Source organism: Rhinopithecus roxellana, chromosome 1 (assembly GCF_007565055.1).
Source record: "Rhinopithecus roxellana isolate Shanxi Qingling chromosome 1, ASM756505v1, whole genome shotgun sequence".
Lineage (NCBI taxonomy): Eukaryota > Metazoa > Chordata > Mammalia > Primates > Cercopithecidae > Rhinopithecus > Rhinopithecus roxellana.
In genome coordinates this window covers 144213362-144233575 of record NC_044549.1, presented here as the reverse complement: position 1 = coordinate 144233575, position 20214 = coordinate 144213362, and the positions used below count along the sequence as shown (strand labels likewise).

Genomic DNA, 20214 nt, shown 5'->3' with positions numbered 1-20214 from the left:
GCTTAAAATTTTGTCTTTATACCTTTATCATTTCCATGGTTTATTCTCTTTATAAATTGCAATTCCCATCCCCACCCCCAAAGACAACCGTTACACCTTATAACTTACTGGGGATAAAACTGTAATTTTAAAGGTCCTAACGTGATGTAGAAGGACCAGGAGTGGAGAACAAGCAGGAAGGGGCAGATAAGATGAGAATATGCCAGTTATCAATGTACTGCCCAAACTTTTTGATGCCTGCTCTGTGATGACAGACTCAAGCCTACAATGTCTCCTTTGCTAGCTGGCATGTTGTTGGCTAAGGGGCAATGGAGAGACACTGGGGGAGAAATGGATTTGTCTTCCAAGTTCCAGTTTCTCTGTGCTCCTCTCCCAAGAAACTGCCCTGCAGTTTCTCCAGCACTAGGCTCTTATAGGATGACTTCTCCAGTACCAAGCTCTTGCAGTAGCTTTTCCAACACCAGACTCCGGCAACCCAGGTAAGGCTTCTCCAGAACCCAGAGCTAGCAGCTCCCCCTGTCAGCAGTATGCCACCTATCTGGTACCACTCCATGAATGGTTTTCCATAATATCCTTGGCAAGCAAGAGGCCAACTGTGTTACTCTTCTGTGTGAACAGCCTCCCCTGTACCCTCTTAATGGGTTTGCAGTAAGTTCTGAGAAACAGCACCTTCCTATGGATAGTTTCTCCTGAAACCCTAGTGGTAGATTTCTGGTAAGTTCCACATACAGCATCTCTGTGGGTTTGCCATTCAGTGAGGCAGCCCTGGGATGGGTGGGACTCTTCCTTGGTCAATATATCTCAGGCCTGGGAAGTAGTGGCTGCTCTTTCATTTTCCTATTCCTATATTCCTTAGAGTTCTGCTTACTTCTTACTAGTCAATTTTCTATAATACGCATGCATCAAATCTAAAATCAGAAGAAAGCAGTGACTGGACAGCGGTGGGGAGAGGACAAAGACGACTAAGATGGTGCACTTCCGGGTTCTTCCTCACCAACTTTCCCGCGTGGGAAAATGCAGCTCGCTCCGGGGAAGATGCAGATGAACCGAGCATGTGCCAGGTGACCTCAATCTCAAGAGACCCAGACTTACCTGGCCGCACCTACAGAACACCCCCCCCACACACACACACACGCCCGTGTCCCACCTATTGCCCTCCCACTCCCAAGCCTTAGACAGAAAAGCCCCTTCCGGCAGGCACGCGGCAGGAACTTCCTCGGCCCCCTCCTCATATGCCGACCTAGGAACCTCGCCCGAGAACGCCGGGCAACTTCCTCGGCCTCCACCGCGGGAGACCGGTGAACTTCGCCCTTTCTTCCTTCACATTGGCTAGCTAATAAAGTTTCTTTTTACCTTGCCTACTTGCCTTTTCTCTGGCGCCTGCCCTGGTGGTCGCATAAAACAAATCAAGCAGCACACCAACATGGCACAAGTATACATATGTAACAAACCTGCACGTTATGCACATGTACCCTAGAACTTAAAGTATAATAAAAAAATAAATAAATTTATTAAAAAAAAAGACAGACTAAAAAAAATAAATAAATAAAATAAAATCAGAAGAAAAATATTGAACTTAATTCTAAAACAGGCCTATCAACTATGGTTTCTTTTCAGTTATCACTTCTTTTTCCTTTCTATGATGGCTAGTTTCTTGGAAAAGTGTCAGCTTTCTTTAATAAGTGTCCCATAGTCACCTCCATCTCAACATATCTTAGAAACTAATGTCATTTTCTAACTCTATATCATCTTCTTCTGTATTTCCTCTCTCAGTGATAGTGTTTTTACTTCAACATAGTTATCCAAACTAGAAGACTGATCGACATACAGGTATTCATCTCTTATTGGGTACATAATCCTTTAAATTCAACCTCCTTAATGTCTCTCAAGCTAGTTATTTCCCTTCTAGGTTTTCCTCATCTTCAAAATCGTAATAGATATCATCTAGTGAATGGTTAACGTGCTAGCTATCGCACTATAATCAACCCACATAATTCCAAGAGGCAGGCATCATTATCCCAATTTTACAGATGAAAAATAAACTGAGACTTAATAGGGTGAATAATTTATTCAGATATAAATGAATAGTAGAAGGCAAAACGATGACTCAAAAGCAGAGAGCTGACTGCACACAACAAGTTCCCATTACTATAATATTGCTGCCTTCAGTCTAGCCCCATTAGACTAATGTATCTACCACAGTTTTCAGAACGCTTTCTAAAATGCAAATCTGGTCATGATGCTTTGTTTTAAACATTTCAACAGGAATTTTGTTTCTCCATAGGATTTAATAGGTAGTTGCAGGTTATCTTTCTCACTGCACCAGATAGAAAAAAAAAAAAAAAAAAAAAAAAAAAGATAAATTACAAATGATATGTTTAAAGCCATCAGAAGGCTGTGGAAGCAATGATGACCAAAATAACTAATTCCAGAGATGGTAGGGCCCTTCCTAGATGAGCTAAAATTGCCAAGTATTTTCTTCTTTCTGAGGATTTATTATGTTTGGGCATTGCTAAGAAACAGACCTGCATTCGACTGAGAGACTCTATCATGGGAAAGTAAATTTGGAAGCATTTTGATGGCTATGTGGGTTGGTGTGATGTGTTGGAATCTAGAGAAATGTCAGAGTTTGGCCCGTCTTTCCCATAGGACATTCTCTGAGCCCTGGGGTGGTGTGGGAGACTGTGGATTGGACTGGAAATGCAGACTAATGTTTTCTGCAGTTTTGCAGTACGTGGGAGACAATACCCCACTAAAAGCAGACACCTAAAACAGACATTTGAAATCAGAAGTGGACTAAGCCTAACTAAACCTGTACCTCAGCACTGACCCAGCTCAAGTCCTAATTAGATTAAGGTCATCAGTGTCTTATTCTCTCTGCTGAATTAAGGAAAGAGTGAACCATTTCTGAGAGAAAATATTAATTTTAGTGTCTATAGATCTTTTAAATTTTCTGTCATATAATAAAAAATTACAGGACTTGCAGAGAAGCAGGAAAAATGAGACTAAAAACCAAGAAGAAAAAAACATGTATTAGAAGCAACCCAAGGATTATCCAGATATTGGAGTTAGTCAACCAGGACTTTAAAAATTACCATTATAAACATGTTTCAAAAGCAGAGAGAAAAGATGAACAAAATGGATGAAAAAAATTTAACTGAGAACTAGAGTCTGTATAAAAGAGATTCAAGTGGCATTCTAAAACTGAAAGTATATAAATATGTGTGTATATATATAATTTCAGATATACATAAATGTATAATCTGAAACTGGGAACTGATTAGATGTGTCTAAAAGCAGACTGGTCAATATAAAATATACAAACTGAAGCCTACCTCAGGAAATAAAATGTTTTTCCATTTTATTTATTCCATTATTTAATTCCACTTTTAATAAAGAGCATCAAAAACATTTGTGATATAATTAAACAGTCTAACATATGTGTAATTGCTATTCCATCACAGAAGAGAGCAGGAATGAGAATAAAACATAATTTGCATAAAGATAATGGCTGAGAATTATTCAAAATTGAAGAAAGATGCATTTGATAACTTTCTATGAACCCCAAGTAGCATAAATACACACACACACACACATAAAAACAGTACTTAGACTCATCATAGTTAAACATCTGAAAACCAAGGCTAAAGAGAAAGATTTTAAAAGCAGCCAGAATAAGATGATTCAATAATATTAACAGCAGAATTTTAAACAGAAACTATGGATGCAGGGAAATATGTTAACTTTAAAAAGTTGAAACAACAACAATAACAACAACCCTGACATCTAGAGTTTTAAATCCAATGAAAATAACCTTCTAAAGTCAAAATGAAATAAATGCATTTTTCAGACATGTAAAAGCTGGGAAAATTATTCACAAGCAGGCCCATATTTTAAGAAATTCTGTAGAAAATTCTTCAGACTGAAGGAAAATGGTCTCAGATGAAAGCCTAGTGCCACAAGAAGGAATAAAGAGCACAGGAAAAAGCATTGTAACTTCTAGAACAATCACTTTAAGAATAATACAAATAAATATAAACATTGAAGAGGTAATATAGGATACAAAATGGTAAAATTCAGAATGATTAAAATATTTCAATAGCTCCCTACTTCTGATTAAATAAATGTCAAAGTCCTTAGTATAGTTTACTAGATGCTCCATGGTCTGCCCCCCACCTACCTGTCTAGCCTCGTTTTCTTCAAGCTCCTTCTAGAACCCAGCCAGTGGCAACTACATGTAACTCCTTTAGCACACCATATTATTTATACCACCTTAGAGCTGCCTATACCACTCCTCTACCAGAGTATCATCCCTCGCTTTTTTTTTTTTTTTTTTTTTTTTAACCTGGCTCATAGCAACTTAACTTTTAACATCTAGTTCGGGTATACTCTGGTTTTCCTGAAAAGTCATCTCTGGATTTTCATGTGTTCCCATAGTATGCAGTATGTATCTCTATCATAGCCCTTGTTGTAGAATGTAATTATTTGTCTACTTATCTATTTCCCCACTCCACTTCGATGTCAAGATCTCTGAAGGCTGGGTATCTACATATTATCTCTGCATCTTCAGCATCCAGCACAAATGCTACCATATGCAATATCTAGCCTAGGAAAAGCTAAATACAAAAATGAACAAACATTATTTCAGTATCTGCTTGTGAAAGACTCTATGATATCACAGAGTGTATATATAATCTGCTTCAATCCTCCAGAACTTTATTGGTAAATGGCACACCAGTACCTCAAACTTAACACTTTCCAAACACATTTTACTTTACCTCTACTAACACGTGTAAAACTCAGTTAATGTCTCAATACCTGAAGTCACTCATTGTAGCCAACTTGGATTCATTTTGACTTCTGCTCTTTCCTCAACCTTGATATGTCCTTCCTCACTGTTTTCTTGTTTTCTCCCTCATCTTTGACCTACTCATCCTTTAAGTCCCAGCTCGAATGTGACTGAATTCTTTCCCATGCTCCAGTCAGAATGAGTCAAACTTTTTTCCTGGCATTTTCATGGAACCTCACTGGTGGTGTCCTATGTCATCAATAATCTGCATCTGTTTCTCTCACAAGTTGGTGAAGCTTTTAAAAGAAAATTATTTTCACTTGCAGAAAAAGCAGGTAAGAAGAAATACTTTCAAGACAGGGAAGTAAAGGAAGAAAAACTGAAGAAAGAAAATAAAAAACCAAAAGACAGAAAACATCTTTTAAAAACCGTGGGGAAGTTACAGGAAATTTTAATTAGAAATCCAGGGGAAAAAAATTCTCTTTGAAAATTTATTAGAGTCTTTTGGGTATTTTGGTTATTTCTGCCCAGCCATTAACCCCACCTCTTCACCCACACATCTTCCCTGCCCATATGAAGAATTCGTGTGTGGCTTCCTTCTGCCACAGCTTATATAAAAGATTCTTCATAGAAGCAGGAACTCTCACCCACTGAAGAGAGGTCTTTGCTGCTCTCATTACCTGTCTCTCTCGCTTCTCTCTTCCAGCTTTTGCATATTCTTTGTCACCTATTCATCTTGCCTCAATTCTGACTCCATTTTCTGTCTTGGTTTCTTCCTGTATGCATACCTGTATCTGGACTATCTTTACAACCTTGTCCTATGTCTGGATCTTTTTTTACTGGTCGTTCCTGTTTCATGTCTGTTTGTGGCTCACAAGGACAAGATAATTACTTCCCATATTCATTCTTTCTCTTTTTTTTTCCCCAACAGGCTAGTGCAGTGGTGCAATTTTGGCCTCCACCTTCCGAGTTCAAGAGATTCCCTTGCCTCAGCCTCCTGTGAAGCTGGGACAACAGGCATGTACTATTATGCCCAGCTAATTTTTTGTATTTTAGTAGAGACAGAGTTTCAACATGTTGGCCAGGATGGCCTCAATCTCCGACCTCGTGATCCCCCCGCCTTGGCCTCCCAGTGTGCTGGGATTACAGGCATGAGCCACCACGCCCAGCCCCCATTTCATTCTTAAAAGTGAATCATCCTGGTGAAAAATGATGGGATGACAGACTGAAATCCTTATCAGCCACACTAAGAGTTATTTAGAGCTGTAGGGAGTTTAAACCTTCCCTCTGGAGGTTGGGCAATTGAGCTTACTGAAGTAAATTGAAAACACGAAGATTAACAGGTAATAATATACAAATTTATTAATGTACACATGTGCATGAAAACCCCCCAAAGTATGAGACTCAAAGAAGGGCCAGAGGGTTGAAGTTTAAATACCCTATTCACAGAGAAGAGGGAAATGGCAAACGGCAGGGTGGAGGAGGGAGGGTGAGAGGGGTAGGCAATTTTACAGGAAGAGTAAATACTTTTTAGGGGAAATGAATGAGCCCAAGGAACAGAAAATAGCCTGGGACAAAGTTTCTTTGTGCTCTGGGGGAGCTGATGACAAGTTTTAAAAGGTGAGGGGTAGAACTGCACTGTGAACAAAGGTTGTCTTATTATGCAGGTAGTCTCTTAGGTTAAAAAAGAGTTATTTTAGAGCACTCTCCAGAAAAGTAGGCAATAGCCTATTTGGATGTCGTGATGACTTTTAATTTCTCCTCTGATAAATAACATTTCCTGGTTGTTTGATGATTTCCTAGAGAGGGGGTTCAATACAGTTGCATTTCTTTAGGAAGAACCCTCCTTAGTCAGATAAAGGAATTTCAGAGAGAAACCCTCCCTGAACTTTGAAAGGAAAAGCAGGGTAGACAGCAGGAGAAGATAAGAGAGACTGGTTATGAGGCCTTTCAATCCACTTCATTCAAAGCACTTAACATGCCAAAGTGGCATATTTTGGGGTATCATTTTCTGAGCCTGCAAAAAGGCCCTAAAGTTCTGGCTTCGTTTTTAAGAGAAATGAGCAGAAACCATAGATTACCCACACAAGTGCAAGCAAAGAGAAATTCTAAGAAATTTTTTTTTTTAAAAAGAAAAAAGAAAAAAAAAACCTGATAATTAGACTGTAAACTATAGTAACGAAGTATGACAGCTGTACCTTGCCTATAAGTAGAATTTCAACAACAACAAAAATGTTGACCAGCTGTTCTCCCTTTCCATGGGCACAAAGCAAAGAGGAGACTCTTAAACTTCCCTAACTATGGATATAAGGAAACATCTTTCTACTGCAAACATTATTATTTCTCAAGGATGATGCTGAACCCCAGCTCAGAGGATTTTAACAGTTTTGAAACCACAGATCTCAGACGGCTTAGTTTAATTCTGATTTTTTCTGATTCTTACAAGCTGAAAACTTGAACTTTTTATTGATTATTTTAAATGAGCTTTCCCTGCAGTGTCCATATGCTTTCTGAGCGCTTCACTGAGAATCAGGTTGTGTTACCTATTCTCCCACAGGACCCTTCTTGGCTGGAAGAATTTTTCTACAGAATTATTCCTCAAACTTTTAAGAACTCAGAAGACTATAATGGTCTGAAAAATAAAGAATTATTTTGTACATCTTGTTTCTATATCTTTAGACATCATTCACTTATAGTTTCTAACTTAAGCTTTCTTGTCTTCTCATCTCATTAGCCTAGCTCTGCAGCTGGAAGACTTTAAGACAATACATTTTAAGTCGTCTCTATTTAGAGTGTTTCACATGAAAATAAAACAAGATTGCCAGACACTGTGTTCTAAAAGTGGTCTTATGATGGCTTCCTCCAGCATCGGTTTTGAAAATTAAGGTTATTTGGGGAGAGAGATTCTCATCCATGGAAGATTCATGGATATGTGTTCCTGGCATTCTAACTTCAGAAAAGGAACAAAATAAAAATATTCATTTCATATATCCCAGCCTGTTGGCTGTCCTATCTGAGAGCACAGATCAGCAGCTGAACTATAAATCTTAACAGTGAAACCACACTGTTTCACGGCAACCTACAAGGCAAACACTTGTTATTTTCATGCTTTTCTACTCTATTTTTAAATGATTAAGTTTCATGAAGAGGGGTAGTAGAGGTGTATGATGGCTGAGAACTTACTTTCAAAAAGTGACTGGGCCTCTGGAATTTGGGGGTGCTCCTTCTCTGGCTCTTTCCTAAAGTATTTCTCAGGGTCTAGAAGGAAAGCAGGTTTATTCACTTCAGGCAGCTCTTCCAGGACTCCAATGCTTAATGACCTAAATGCACCTTCACCACAGCAGGTTTTAGAGGAAGACAGGGAGAAAAAGAGTACAATATCATTAATTCCTTGGAAAGAGCTAGCACATTTCCAAGTTAACGTTTATAAATTTAACCTTCCTATTACTCAGCTGGTACAGCTGCAGTGATCTGCAAACCCTATAAACACAGCTGTCCAAAATAAATCCATAGTGCTTTTTATTCAAAGGAACCAAAAGGAACTCAAGGCTTCCCATTCATTTTTTTTATTTTGTATTTTTCTGCTATTTTTCCTTGAAAATGAATATTCTGCAATTTTGGAAAAGCTCCAGTTTTTCTTTTATCTACAAGAAAATTGTATCCTTTGTGAAATGGAATCTATTTTTTTCAGTGTTTAGTTTAACAAAACATCTAAAATTTTGAATTGGCAGGTACTTTTTAAATAATGTTATCAAATAAACCAGAGCTGTGTTACTGTATTTATTATGCACACAATGAGATGATAGAAATCTATTTTAATCATGTTCTTAAAGGCAAAGTCTTGAACAAAGTGAAAACAAATTCTCTGTGCTTCATGTAATAATTGGATAATAGAATGGAAATCTATTAGAAGCTCAATTTGAGATATAATTTTATGTTTCTTTGTTAGTTCTGTGAAGGTAGGAACTGGGTTTTTGTCATGATGGTGGCTCAGTACCTAAGAAAAGGAAACTAATCCATATTCAGCAGCTGCTATGGAACAAGTCTTATTTTATGTCAGTGGATTTCAAACTATAACAGGCATCAGAATTACCTGGAGGGCTTACTAAAACATAGACTGCTGTGTGACCCCCTTGGCTTCTGACTAATGGAGGAAAGCAGGGATGAGGGTCCCATAATTTCCATTTCTAGTAAGTTCCAGTTGATGATTATGGTGCTAGGCCAGGGACCACTCCTTGAAAACTTAATGTGCTATGTCAAATTAAAGAAGAAATCTTTACAACATGTAAGGTATCATTGTGCCCTTAAGACAGATGAGGAAACTGAGACTTAGGATGCTTTAGTAGTTTGTCTCAGTTCACATAACTGTTAAATAGCAGACCATGGGCTTAAATTGAAATATGTTTAATCCCAAAGGTTATGCTCCAAAGTATAACAATAACAACATTACTAATAAGATTGTATTGGTTGCTGTAATATGCCAGGCAGTAGTCAAAGTGTTTACATCTCTATCTCATGTAAACCTAACAAAAACTCTGTGGAGATTACTTGATAAATGGGCATTGAATGTTAACAAATAATTAGGCAGCTTTTTACAGCAAAATTTCATCAGAAATTTAGAAATCAACATATCTGCTCTATGAAAATGTGACATTCCCTTGGACAAAAGTTGAAAAGATTATTTTGTAGTAAGTAACATATTTTTAATATAAAATAAAGCTTCAGGAAGGATTCTCATCTATGTTTCTAAACAATATACCTTAGTATAATAATGATTCCTTTGTTTTAGGTTACTGGTCTTATAATTCTTTTCTGGTCAGTCAACAACTAGACTAATACATTGTTTTGTGTGGCTTCAGGATTTCTGAGAGCAAAAATAGTTTTTATTCATCTTCATTTCTTAAACACTTAAGGGAAAGAATAAAAATTCTGGTGCCATCTCTTTTTTTAGAACTGTATTAGGTACTTCACACATATTTTCTGACTAATACAGTTAGGTTATTTGTCCCCTCTAAATCCCACATTGAATTGTAATCCCCAGTGTTGGAGATGGGGCCTGGTAGAAGATGACTGGATCATGGGGGTATATTTTTCATGAATTGTTTGGTGCCATTCCCTTGGTGCTGTCTTTGCAATAGTGAGTGAGTTCTCACAAGATCTGGTAGTTTAACTGTGTGTGGCACCACCCCTAACTTGCTCCTACTTTCACCATGTAATATTGCCTGCTTCCCCTTCACCTTCCACCATCATTGTAAGGTTTTTGAGGCCCTCACCAGAAGGTGGGCAAATGTTGGTGCCATACCTGTACAGCCTGCAGAATGGTGACCCAATTAAATCCCTTTTCTTTATAAATTACCTAGTCTCAGATATTTCTTTACAGCAATGCAAAAATGGCCTGACACAGAAAATTGGTACTAAGAGTGGGGCATTGCTAAAAAGATACCTAAAAATGTGCAAGTGGCTTTGGATCTGGCTAATCGGCAGAGCTTGGAAGAGTCTGGAGAACTCAGAAGACAGGAAGATGAAGGGAATTTTGGAAATTCTTAGAGACTGGTTAAATGGTAGTAGCCAAAATGCTGATAGTGATGTGCACAGTGAAGTACAGGCCGACATGGTCTCAGATGGAAATGAAGAACGTACTGGGAACTGGAGCAAAGGTCACCCATATTATGCCTTACCAAAGACTTCAGCTGCATTGTGTTCCTGGCCTAGGCATCTGTGGAAGCTTAAACTTAACAGTGATAATTTAGGGTATCTAGCAGAAGAAATTTCTACACAGCAGAGCATCAAGATATTCCCTGGCTGCTTCTAATAGCTTAGCTTAGATGTAGGAGCAAAGAAATGATTAAAAGTTGGAAGTTATATTTAAAGAAAAAGCAGAGTATAAATGTTTAGGAAATTTGAAGCCCAGTCATGTGGCAAACAAACAAACAAAAAGCATTATCAGGAGAAGAATTCAAGCAGGCTCTGGAGCAACCATTTGCCAAAGAGATCTTTATAACTAAAAGAGAGCCAAGAGCTAATATTCAAGACAACAGGAAAAAGGCCTTGAAGGCCTTCTAGACAGCCCCTCCCATCACAGGCCCACAGGCCTACAAGGACTATAGCACTGTTCTCCATATCCCTGCTGCTCCAGCTCCAGCTGTGGCTCAAAGAGCCGGATACAACTCAGGCAGCCACTTCAGAGTGAGTAAGCCACAAGCTTTGGTGGCTTCCATGTGATGCTAAGCCTGCAGGTAAATAGAGTGCAAGAGAGAAGGAGGCTTGGCAGCCTCACCTAGATTTCAGAGAATATAAAAAAAAATCCCGGGTGCTCAGCAAGAAACCTGCTGCAGGGCAGACCCCTCACAGAGAACATCTACTAGCACAGTGCAGAGGGGAAATGTAGGGTTGGAGGTCTCATGCAGACTCCCCACTGGGGCACTTCCTAGTGGAGCTCTGTAAAGAGGCCCACTGTTCTCCGCACTTGAGAATGGTAGATTCACTGGCAGCTACATCCTCTGCCTGAAAAAGCTGCAGACACTCAACTCTAACCCATGAGAACAACCACAGGGGCTGTACCCTGCAAAGACACAGTGGCAGACCTATGCAAGACCTTGGGAGCCTACCCTTGGTGCCATTGTGCCCTGGATGTGGGCATGGAATCAAAGGAGATTATTTTGGAGTTTTAAGATGTAATGACTGCCCTGCTGAATTTCAGACTTGCCTGGAGCCTATAGCCCCTGTCTTTTGGCCAATTTCTCCTTTTGGAATGAAAATGTTTACCCAACGCCTATCTCACCCGCCCCGCCCCCCCCCGCCCCCCCACCGCCCATTTTATCTTGGAAGTAAATGACTTGTTTTTTATTTTACAGGCTTATAAGTGGAAGAAGCTTACTTTGTTTCAAATGAGACTTTGAACTTTGTACTTTTAAGTTAGTGCTGGAATGAGTTAAGACTTTGGAGGACTATTGGGAAGGAATGGTTTTATTTTGCAATGGGAGAAGGACATGAGATTTGGAGGTGCCAGGGATGGAATGATATACCCTGGATACTTGTCACTGCCCAAATCTCATGCTGAAATGTAATCCCTAGTGTTGGAGATGAGGCCTGGTGAGAGGTGTTCGGGTCATGAGGGTGGATCCCTCACGGCTTAGTGCTGTCCTCAGAGATCTGGCTGTTTAAAGTGTGTAGCACCTCCCCCACTCCCTCTTGCTCCTGCTCCCACCCTGTGATGTGCCTGCTATTGCTTCACCTTCCACCAAGCAGATGCCAACATTATGGTTCCTATACAGTCTGCAGAACTGTAAGCCAATTAAACCTCTTTTTTTTAAATTATATAGTTTCTGGCATTTTTTTATAGCAATGCAAGAGTGGTCCAACACACTGACTTAGACCTTACACTTTTTCTGCTAGTATTCTGTGGGGCCTTGGACAGGTGACTTAATGTCTCTGTACCTCAATTTTCTCCTTTGTTAAATGGGGTTCACAGGACATTACGTTCATGTTTATTAAGGAATAGGTACATTCCCGACACACAGAGTAGCCATTTGTATTCACACTAATCTATTAAATAACATAAAAATACATTAACAACAGAGACTACTTACTGAATGATTTTTTTATAACTTCACCATAATAAGGTTTTTGTGTTTCTTTCATGCAGGTATTTCTTTCCTTATATTTTATGCCTAAATTTGTATCTTCTGATGGTCTGACACTGGAAGAAAATAATTCATGATGAAATACATTATTAACCACTGGGATGAAGAGACTCTTTCTGGCTAGATGTATCTTTGACCAAAAAAAAAAAAAAATCTATTCCTGTGAACAGAAGTAGTGATATTTGTTTACACTAATCAAGCCATATATTTTAATAAAATGCCTGCTAGCCAGGTGATAATAGAAAAGAGTGAGAGCCAGAGTGTCCAAGAGTCTAATCAAGGAAAGACCCTGTCCCCATAGCAACAAGGTTAGAGAAAAATTATTCAGAAGAAAATTTTACAGAAACACATACATTATCCTTGTCTTATTAATAAAGTACATAATGGGAAGTAAGCATCAATGCTTTGTGTGAAAGCTTATTTATTCAGTGCTAGGCATGTATCTTTAGTTATGGTTATGGCATCCAAAATGTAAAAAAGTTCAGTATTTTTGAGGCTTTCTCATATGAATCTATAAGAAAACTTTAGTGTAACTTGAATCCATAGAAAGAATTTTTATCAATAAAACATGGGAAATAAAATCATTACATAGCTGTATATAATCTTGTGAGAAAATAGAAAATGATCTCAAATCTATTTAAAATTCACTCTCATAGACTTCAACCTTAACAGCTATAAGTTATGTTGCCAAAAATTGTTATTAGTCTCTTCAGAGCACCATGCCAGAAAACATATCCATCATCACAAAATTGTGGACAGTCCTGGGGATCTTGACTCACCATCTTCCTTCTGCCTCCCTTCCCTGCATCCCTCAGTGCTTTATAGTTCCTTTCCATTCTTCCACTCCCTGACTTTTATTCTATATCTTCTATGGATTTTGTAGCTATAAGACCCTGAGTTGTTTCCCATACTTTCAGTCTCAATTTTCTCCTCAATGTAATGGGACTCTTGCTGTAGATTTAAAGGAGATAAGATGGATGAAAGTTTAGAAATATGCCTAATAAATAATAGCATTCAAGTAATGTTCATTTCCAGTTTTCTGTTTCCTTCACCCTATTTTTACTGTATCTTCCAATTTTAAAAGATTTTAAAATATCAATACAAGTAAAAAGTCTATATATCTCTCTCAAATTTAATATCAGATGCTATTTGCATGGCTTTAAGTAGGAATGTGTTAATTGCTTTCTCATATATAAACTTTTCATTTTAGAGGTTTTAGATTTGCAGAAAAGTTAGTAGAGCTCCAGTATACCCCTCAACCAATTTTCCCTATTATAACATCTTACACTACCATTTGTCACAATAAATAAATCAATATTGGTACATTACTATTGCCAAAAATTGTTATTAGTCTCTTCAGAGCACCATTACTATTAACTGAATTCCATATTTTATTAGAGTTTTACTAGTTTTTTCTTAATGTCATTTTTCTGTAATGTCAACATTATATTTTATTGTCTAACTCCTTAGTCTCTGGCCTGTGACAATTTTTGAGGCTTTTCTTGTTTGTTATGATCTTGACAGTTTTAAGAAATACTTGTCAGATTTTTTTGGTAGAATATCCCTCAGTTTGGGTTTGTCTGATATTCTTCTCACGGTGAGACTGGGGTTATGAGTTGTTGAGAGGAAAGCAACAGAGGTGAACTGCTGCTCTTATCCCATCAAACCAAGTGTGCATGCTATCAACCTGACTTCCATGGTTAACGTTAACTTCAATTACCTGGCCACTATTGTATTTGCCAAGTTTTTAGTAATGTTTACAATAGCTACTGTACGGTTACTTTTTCCCTTTTTCCATATGCTACTCTTTGGAAGCAAGTTTTCAAGCACAACGCACATTTAAGAGGGCATGGGGTGAGGTAGTTAATCATGATTTCCTTGAATCAGGCGAGTATCAACATAAATTACTTGGAATTATAGATTTTTTTTCCTTTCAGGAGAGCTTTGTGATTGGGTAAGTGGGCAGTTTTTCCCCAATTGCACTGGAATGGCATCCCTTGCCATATGCCATCTCATGTGAGTAAGAATTAGTATTTAGCCACTATTTAAGCTTTCAAGACAAGAAATAATGATATCCTTAGAGAGGCATTTTAAGATAGTAAGGGGATCTACAATAATAAGAAGTTGGTGTTGGATACTGAAAGCATGGAGTGTAGTACAGTTAGGCCCTGCAGTTATTGGATTAAGAATATACCTTTTTCTAGAAAAGAATTATTCATGTAAACATGTGCAAAAGATTGGGGGGGCACAAGTAAAGAGGTTCCCCTTTAGAGTAGTTAACAACATACCTTGATTTTTTTCCCAAAATACACTAAACTCTTCCCTGTTTTCAGACCATTTTTTTTCTAACTATCTCATCCTGTGGAATCTAAATCAAAGCAAAACATTTTGCCCATTTCCACTAAAGAGTTTTATCCACAGAGGGAGAAAAGTAGGCAGAGGGTAGGAGAGCATCTCTTGGAAATCACAACAAATAAAGTCAACAATCTATTGCTTTCTTTTCACAGATAGACATCTGACATTTGCAGGAGTGGTTACTCTGAAAATGCACAAGGGACTGGAACAAGGCAAATATTCTCAAGAAGAGAAGTGATGGATGAAGATAAAGAAGCAGAAGAGGGGTGGAGCAAGATGGCCGAATAGGAACAGCTCCAGTCTCCAGCTCCCAGCGTGAGCAACACAGAAGATGGGTGATTTCTGCATTTTCAACTGAGGTACTGGGTTCATCTCACTAGGGAGTGCCAGACAATTGGTGCTGGTCAGCTGCTGCAGCCCAACCAGCGAGGGCTGAAGCAGGGTAAGGCATCGCCTCACCTGGGAAGCGCAAGGGGGAATGTAATACCTTTTCCTAGCCAGGGGAACTGAGACACACAACACCTGGAAAATCAGGTAGCTCCCACCGAAATACTGTGATTTACCAAGGGTTTTAGCAAACGGCACACCAGGGATTATATCCCACACCTGGCCGGGAGGGTCCCACGCCCATGGAGCCTCCCTGATTGCTAGCACAGCAGTCTGTGATCTAACTGCAAGGCAGCAGCGAGGCTGGGGGAGGGGCACCTGCCATTGCTGAGGCTTAAGTAGGTAAACAAAGCCGCTGGGAAGCTCAAACTGGGTGGAGCCCACAGCAGCTCAAGGAGGCCTGCCTGTCTCTGTAGACTCCACCTCTGGGGACAGGGCACAGCTAAACAAAAAGCAGCAGAAACCTCCGCAGATGCAAACGACCCTGTCTGATAGCTTTGAAGAGAGCAGTGGATCTCCTAACATGGAGGTTGAGATCTGAGAATGGACAGACTGCCTGCTCAAGTGGATCCCTGACCCCTGAGTATCCTAACTGGGAGACATCCCCCACTAGGGGCAGACTGACACCCCACACCTCACACGGCGGGGTACACCCCGAGACGAAGTTTCCAAAGCAAGAATCAGACGGGTACACTGGCTGTTCAGCAATATTCTATCTTCTGTAGCCTCTGCTGCTGATACCCAGGCAAACAGGGTCTGGAGTGGACCTCAAGCAATCTCCAAAAGACCTACAGCTGAGGGTCCTGACTGTTAGAAGGAAAACTAACAAATAGGAAGGACACCCACACCAAAACCCCATCAGTACGTAACCATCATCAAAGACCAAAGGCAGATAAAACCACAAAGATGGGGAAAAAGCAGGGCAGAAAAGCTGAAAATTCAAAAAATAAGAGTGCATCTCCCCCTCCAAAGGAACGCAGCTCATTGCCAGCAATGGATCAAAGCTGAAGGGAGAATAACTTTGATGAGTTGAGAGAAGAAGGCTTCATTCCATCAAACTTCTCAGAGCTACAGGAGGAATTACGTACCCAGTACAAAGAAACTAAAAATCTTGAAAAAAGACTGGAAGAAAGGACAACTGGAATAATCAATGCAGAGCAGGCCATAAACGAACTGACAGAGATAAAAACCATGACATGAGAAATACATGACAAATGCACAAGCTTCAGTAACCGATTCGATCAACTGGAAGAAAGGGTATCAGCGATTGAGGATCAAATGAATGAACTGAAGTGAGAAGAGAAGTCTGAAGAAAAAAGAGGAAAAAGAAATGAACAAAGCTTTCAAGAAGTATGCGATTATGTGAAAAGACCAAATCTATATCTGATTGGGGTGCCTGAAAGTGAGGGGCAAAATGGAACCAAGTTGGAAAACACTCTGCAGGATATCATCCAGGAGAACTTCCCCAACCTAGTAAGGCAGACCAACATCCAAATTCAGGATATACAGAGAACGCCACAAAGATGCTCCTTGAGAAGAGCAACTCCAAGACACATAATTGTCAGATTCACCAAAGTTGAAATGAAGGAAAAACTGTTAAAGGCAGCCAGAGAGAAAGGTTGGGTTACCCACAAAGGGAAGCCCATCAGACTAACAGCAGACCTCTCGGCAGAAACTCTGCAAGCCAGAAGAGAGTGGGGGCCAATATTCAACATTCTTAAAGAAAAGAATTTTCAACCCAGAATTTCATATCCAGCCAAACGAAGTTTCATAAGTGAAGGAGAAATAAAATCCTTTACAGACAAGCAAATGCTTAGAAATTTTGTCACCACCAGGCCTGCCCTACAAGAGACCCTGAAGGAAGCACTAAACATGGAAAGGAACAACCTGTACCAGCCATTGCAAAAACATGCCAAAATGTAAAGACCATCGATGCTAGGAAGAAACTGCATCAATTAATGAGCAAAATAACAAGCTAATATCATAATGACAGGATCAAGTTCACACATAGCAATATCAACCTTAAATGTAAATGGACTAAATGGTCCAATTAAAAGACACAGACTGGCAAATTGGATAAAGAGTCAAGATCCATCAGTTTGCTGTATTCAGGAGACCCAACTCACATGCAGAGACACACATAGGCTCAAAATAAAGGGATGGAGGAAGATCTACCAAGCAAATGGAAAACAAAATAAAAGCAGGGGTTGCAATCCTAGTCTCTGATAAAACAGACTTTAAACCATCAAAGATCAAAAGAGACAAAGAAGGCCATTACATAATAGTAAAGGGATCAATTCAACAGGAAGAGCTAACTATCCTAAATATATATGCACCCAATACAGGAGCACCCAGATTCATAAAGCAAGTCCTTAGAGACTAACAAAGAGACTTAGACCCCCACACAATAATAATGGGAGACTTCAACACCCCACTGTCAACATTAGACCGATCAATGAGACAGAAAATTAACAAGGATATCCAGGAATTGAACTCAACTCTGCACCAAGTGGACCTAATAGACATCTACAGAACTCTCCACCTCAAATCAACAGAATGTACATTCTTCTCAGCACCACTTCACACTTATTCCAAAATTGACCACATAATTGGAAGTAAAGCACTCCTCAGCAAATGTACAAGATCAGAAATTATAATAAACTGTCTCTCAGACCACAGTGCAATCAAACTAGAACTCAGGACTAAGAAACTCAATCAAAACTGCTCAACTACATGGAAACTGAACAATCTGCTCCTGAATGACTACTGGGTCCATAACAAAATGAAGGCAGAAATAAAGATGTTATTTGCAACCAATGAGAACAAAGATACAACATACCAGAATCTCTGGGACACATTTAAAGCAGTGTGTAGAGGGAAATTTATAGCACTCAATGCCCACAAGAGAAAGCTGGAAATATCTAAAATTGACACTCTAACATCACAATTACAAGAACTAGAGAAGCAAGAGCAAACACATTCAAAAGCTAGCAGAAGGCAAGAAATAACTAAGATCAGAGCAGAACTGAAGGAGATAGAGACACAAAAAACCCTCCAAAAAATCAATGGATCCAGGAGTTGGTTTTTTGAAAAGATCAACAAAATTGATAGACCACTAGCAAGACTAATAAAGAAGAGAGAAGAATCAAATAGATGTAATAAAAAATGATAAAGGGGATATCACCACCAACCCCACAGAAATACAAACTACCATCAGAGAATACTATAAACACCTCTACGCAAATCAACTAGAAAATCTAGAAGAAATGGATAATTTCCTGGACACTTACACTCTCCCAAGACTAAACCAGGAGGAAGCTGAATCCCTGAATAGACCAATAGCAGGCTCTGAAATTGAGGCAATAATTAATAGCCTACCAACCAAAAAAAGTCCAGGACCAGATGGATTCACAGCCTAATTCTACCAGAGGTACAAGGAGGAGCTGGTAACATTCCTTCTGAAACTATTCCAATCAATAGAAAAAGAGGGAATCCCTCCTAACTCATTTTATGAGGCCAACATCATCCTGATACCAAAGCCTGGCAGAGACACAACAAAAAAAGAGAATTTTAGACCAATATACCTGATGAACATTGATGCAAAAATTCTCAATAAAATACTGGCAAACTGAATCCAGCAGCACATCAAAAAGTTTATCCACCATGATCAAGTGGGCTTCATCCCTGGGATGCAAGGCTGGTTCAACATACACAAATCAATAAACGTAATCCAGCATATAAACAGAACCAAAGACAAAAACCACATGATTATCTCAATACATGCAGAAAAGGCCTTTGAAAAAATTCAACAACCCTTCATGCTAAAAATGCTCAATAAATTCGGTATTGATGGAACGTATCTCAAAATAATAAGAGCTATTTATGACAAACCCATAGCCAATATGATACTGAATGGGGAAAAACTGGAAGCATTCCCTTTGAAAACTGGTACAAGACAGGGATGCCCTCTCTCACCACTCCTATTCAACATAGTGTTGGAAGTTCTGGCTAGGGCAATCAGGCTAGAGAAAGAAATCAAGGGTATTCAGTTAGAAAAAGAAGAATTCAATTGTCCCTGTTTGCAGATGACATGGTTGTATATTTAAAAAACCCCATCATCTCAGCCCAAAATCTCCTTTAGCTGATAATGTGCAGAAATCACAAGCATTCTTAAACATCAGTAACAGACAAACAGACAGCCAAATCATGAATGAACTTCCATTCACAATTGCTTCAAAGAGAATAAAATATCTAGGAATCCAACTTACAAGGGATGTAAAGGACCTCTTCAAGGAGAACTACAAACCACTGCTCAGTGAAATAAAAGAGGACACAAACAAATGGAAGAACATACCATGCTCATGGATAGGAAGAATCAATATCGTGAAAATGGCCATACTGCCCAAGGTAATTTATAGATTCAATGCCATCCCCATCAAGCTACCAATGAGTTTCTTCACAGAATTGGAAAAAACGGCTTTAAAGTTCATATGGAACCAAAAAAGAGCCCACATTGCCAAGACAATCCTAAGTCAAAAGAACAAAGCTGGAGGCACCACGCTACCTGACTTCAAACTATACTACAAGGCTACAGTAACCAAAACAGCATGGTACTGGTACCAAAACAGAGATATAGACCAATGGAACAGAACAGAGTACTCAGAAATAATACCACACATCTACAGCCATCTGATCTTTGACAAAGCTGACAAAAACAAGCAATGGGGAAAGGATTCCCTATTTAATAAATGGTGCTGAGAAAATTGGCTAGCCATAAGTAGAAAGCTGAAGCTGGATCCTTTCCTTACTCCTTATACAAAAATTAATTCCAGATGGATTAGAGACTTAAATGTTAGACCTAATACCATAAAAAACCTAGAAGAAAACCTAGGCAATACCATTCAGGACATAGGCATGGGCAAGGACTTCATGTCTAAAACACCAAAAGCAACGGCAACAAAAGACAAAATTGACAAATGGGATCTAATTAAACTAAAGAGCTTCTGCACAGCAAAAGAAACTACCATCAGAGTGAACAGG

The 20214-nt window shown here is 39.1% G+C and overlaps 1 protein-coding gene across 2 annotated transcripts in view; it reads right to left on the bottom strand.

The window, feature by feature from the left end:
* Positions 1-20214, bottom strand: part of WDR49 (WD repeat domain 49) — a 198749-nt gene that overhangs the window by 14430 nt on the left and 164105 nt on the right. For both annotated transcript variants that reach the window (XM_030932047.1, XM_030932058.1), the window contains exons 17-18: positions 12379-12488; positions 7973-8119 (exon numbers count right to left, since the gene is read on the bottom strand). In XM_030932047.1, the coding sequence (XP_030787907.1) occupies positions 7973-8119; positions 12379-12488 (257 nt within the window). The remainder of the gene's footprint in view (positions 1-7972; positions 8120-12378; positions 12489-20214) is intronic.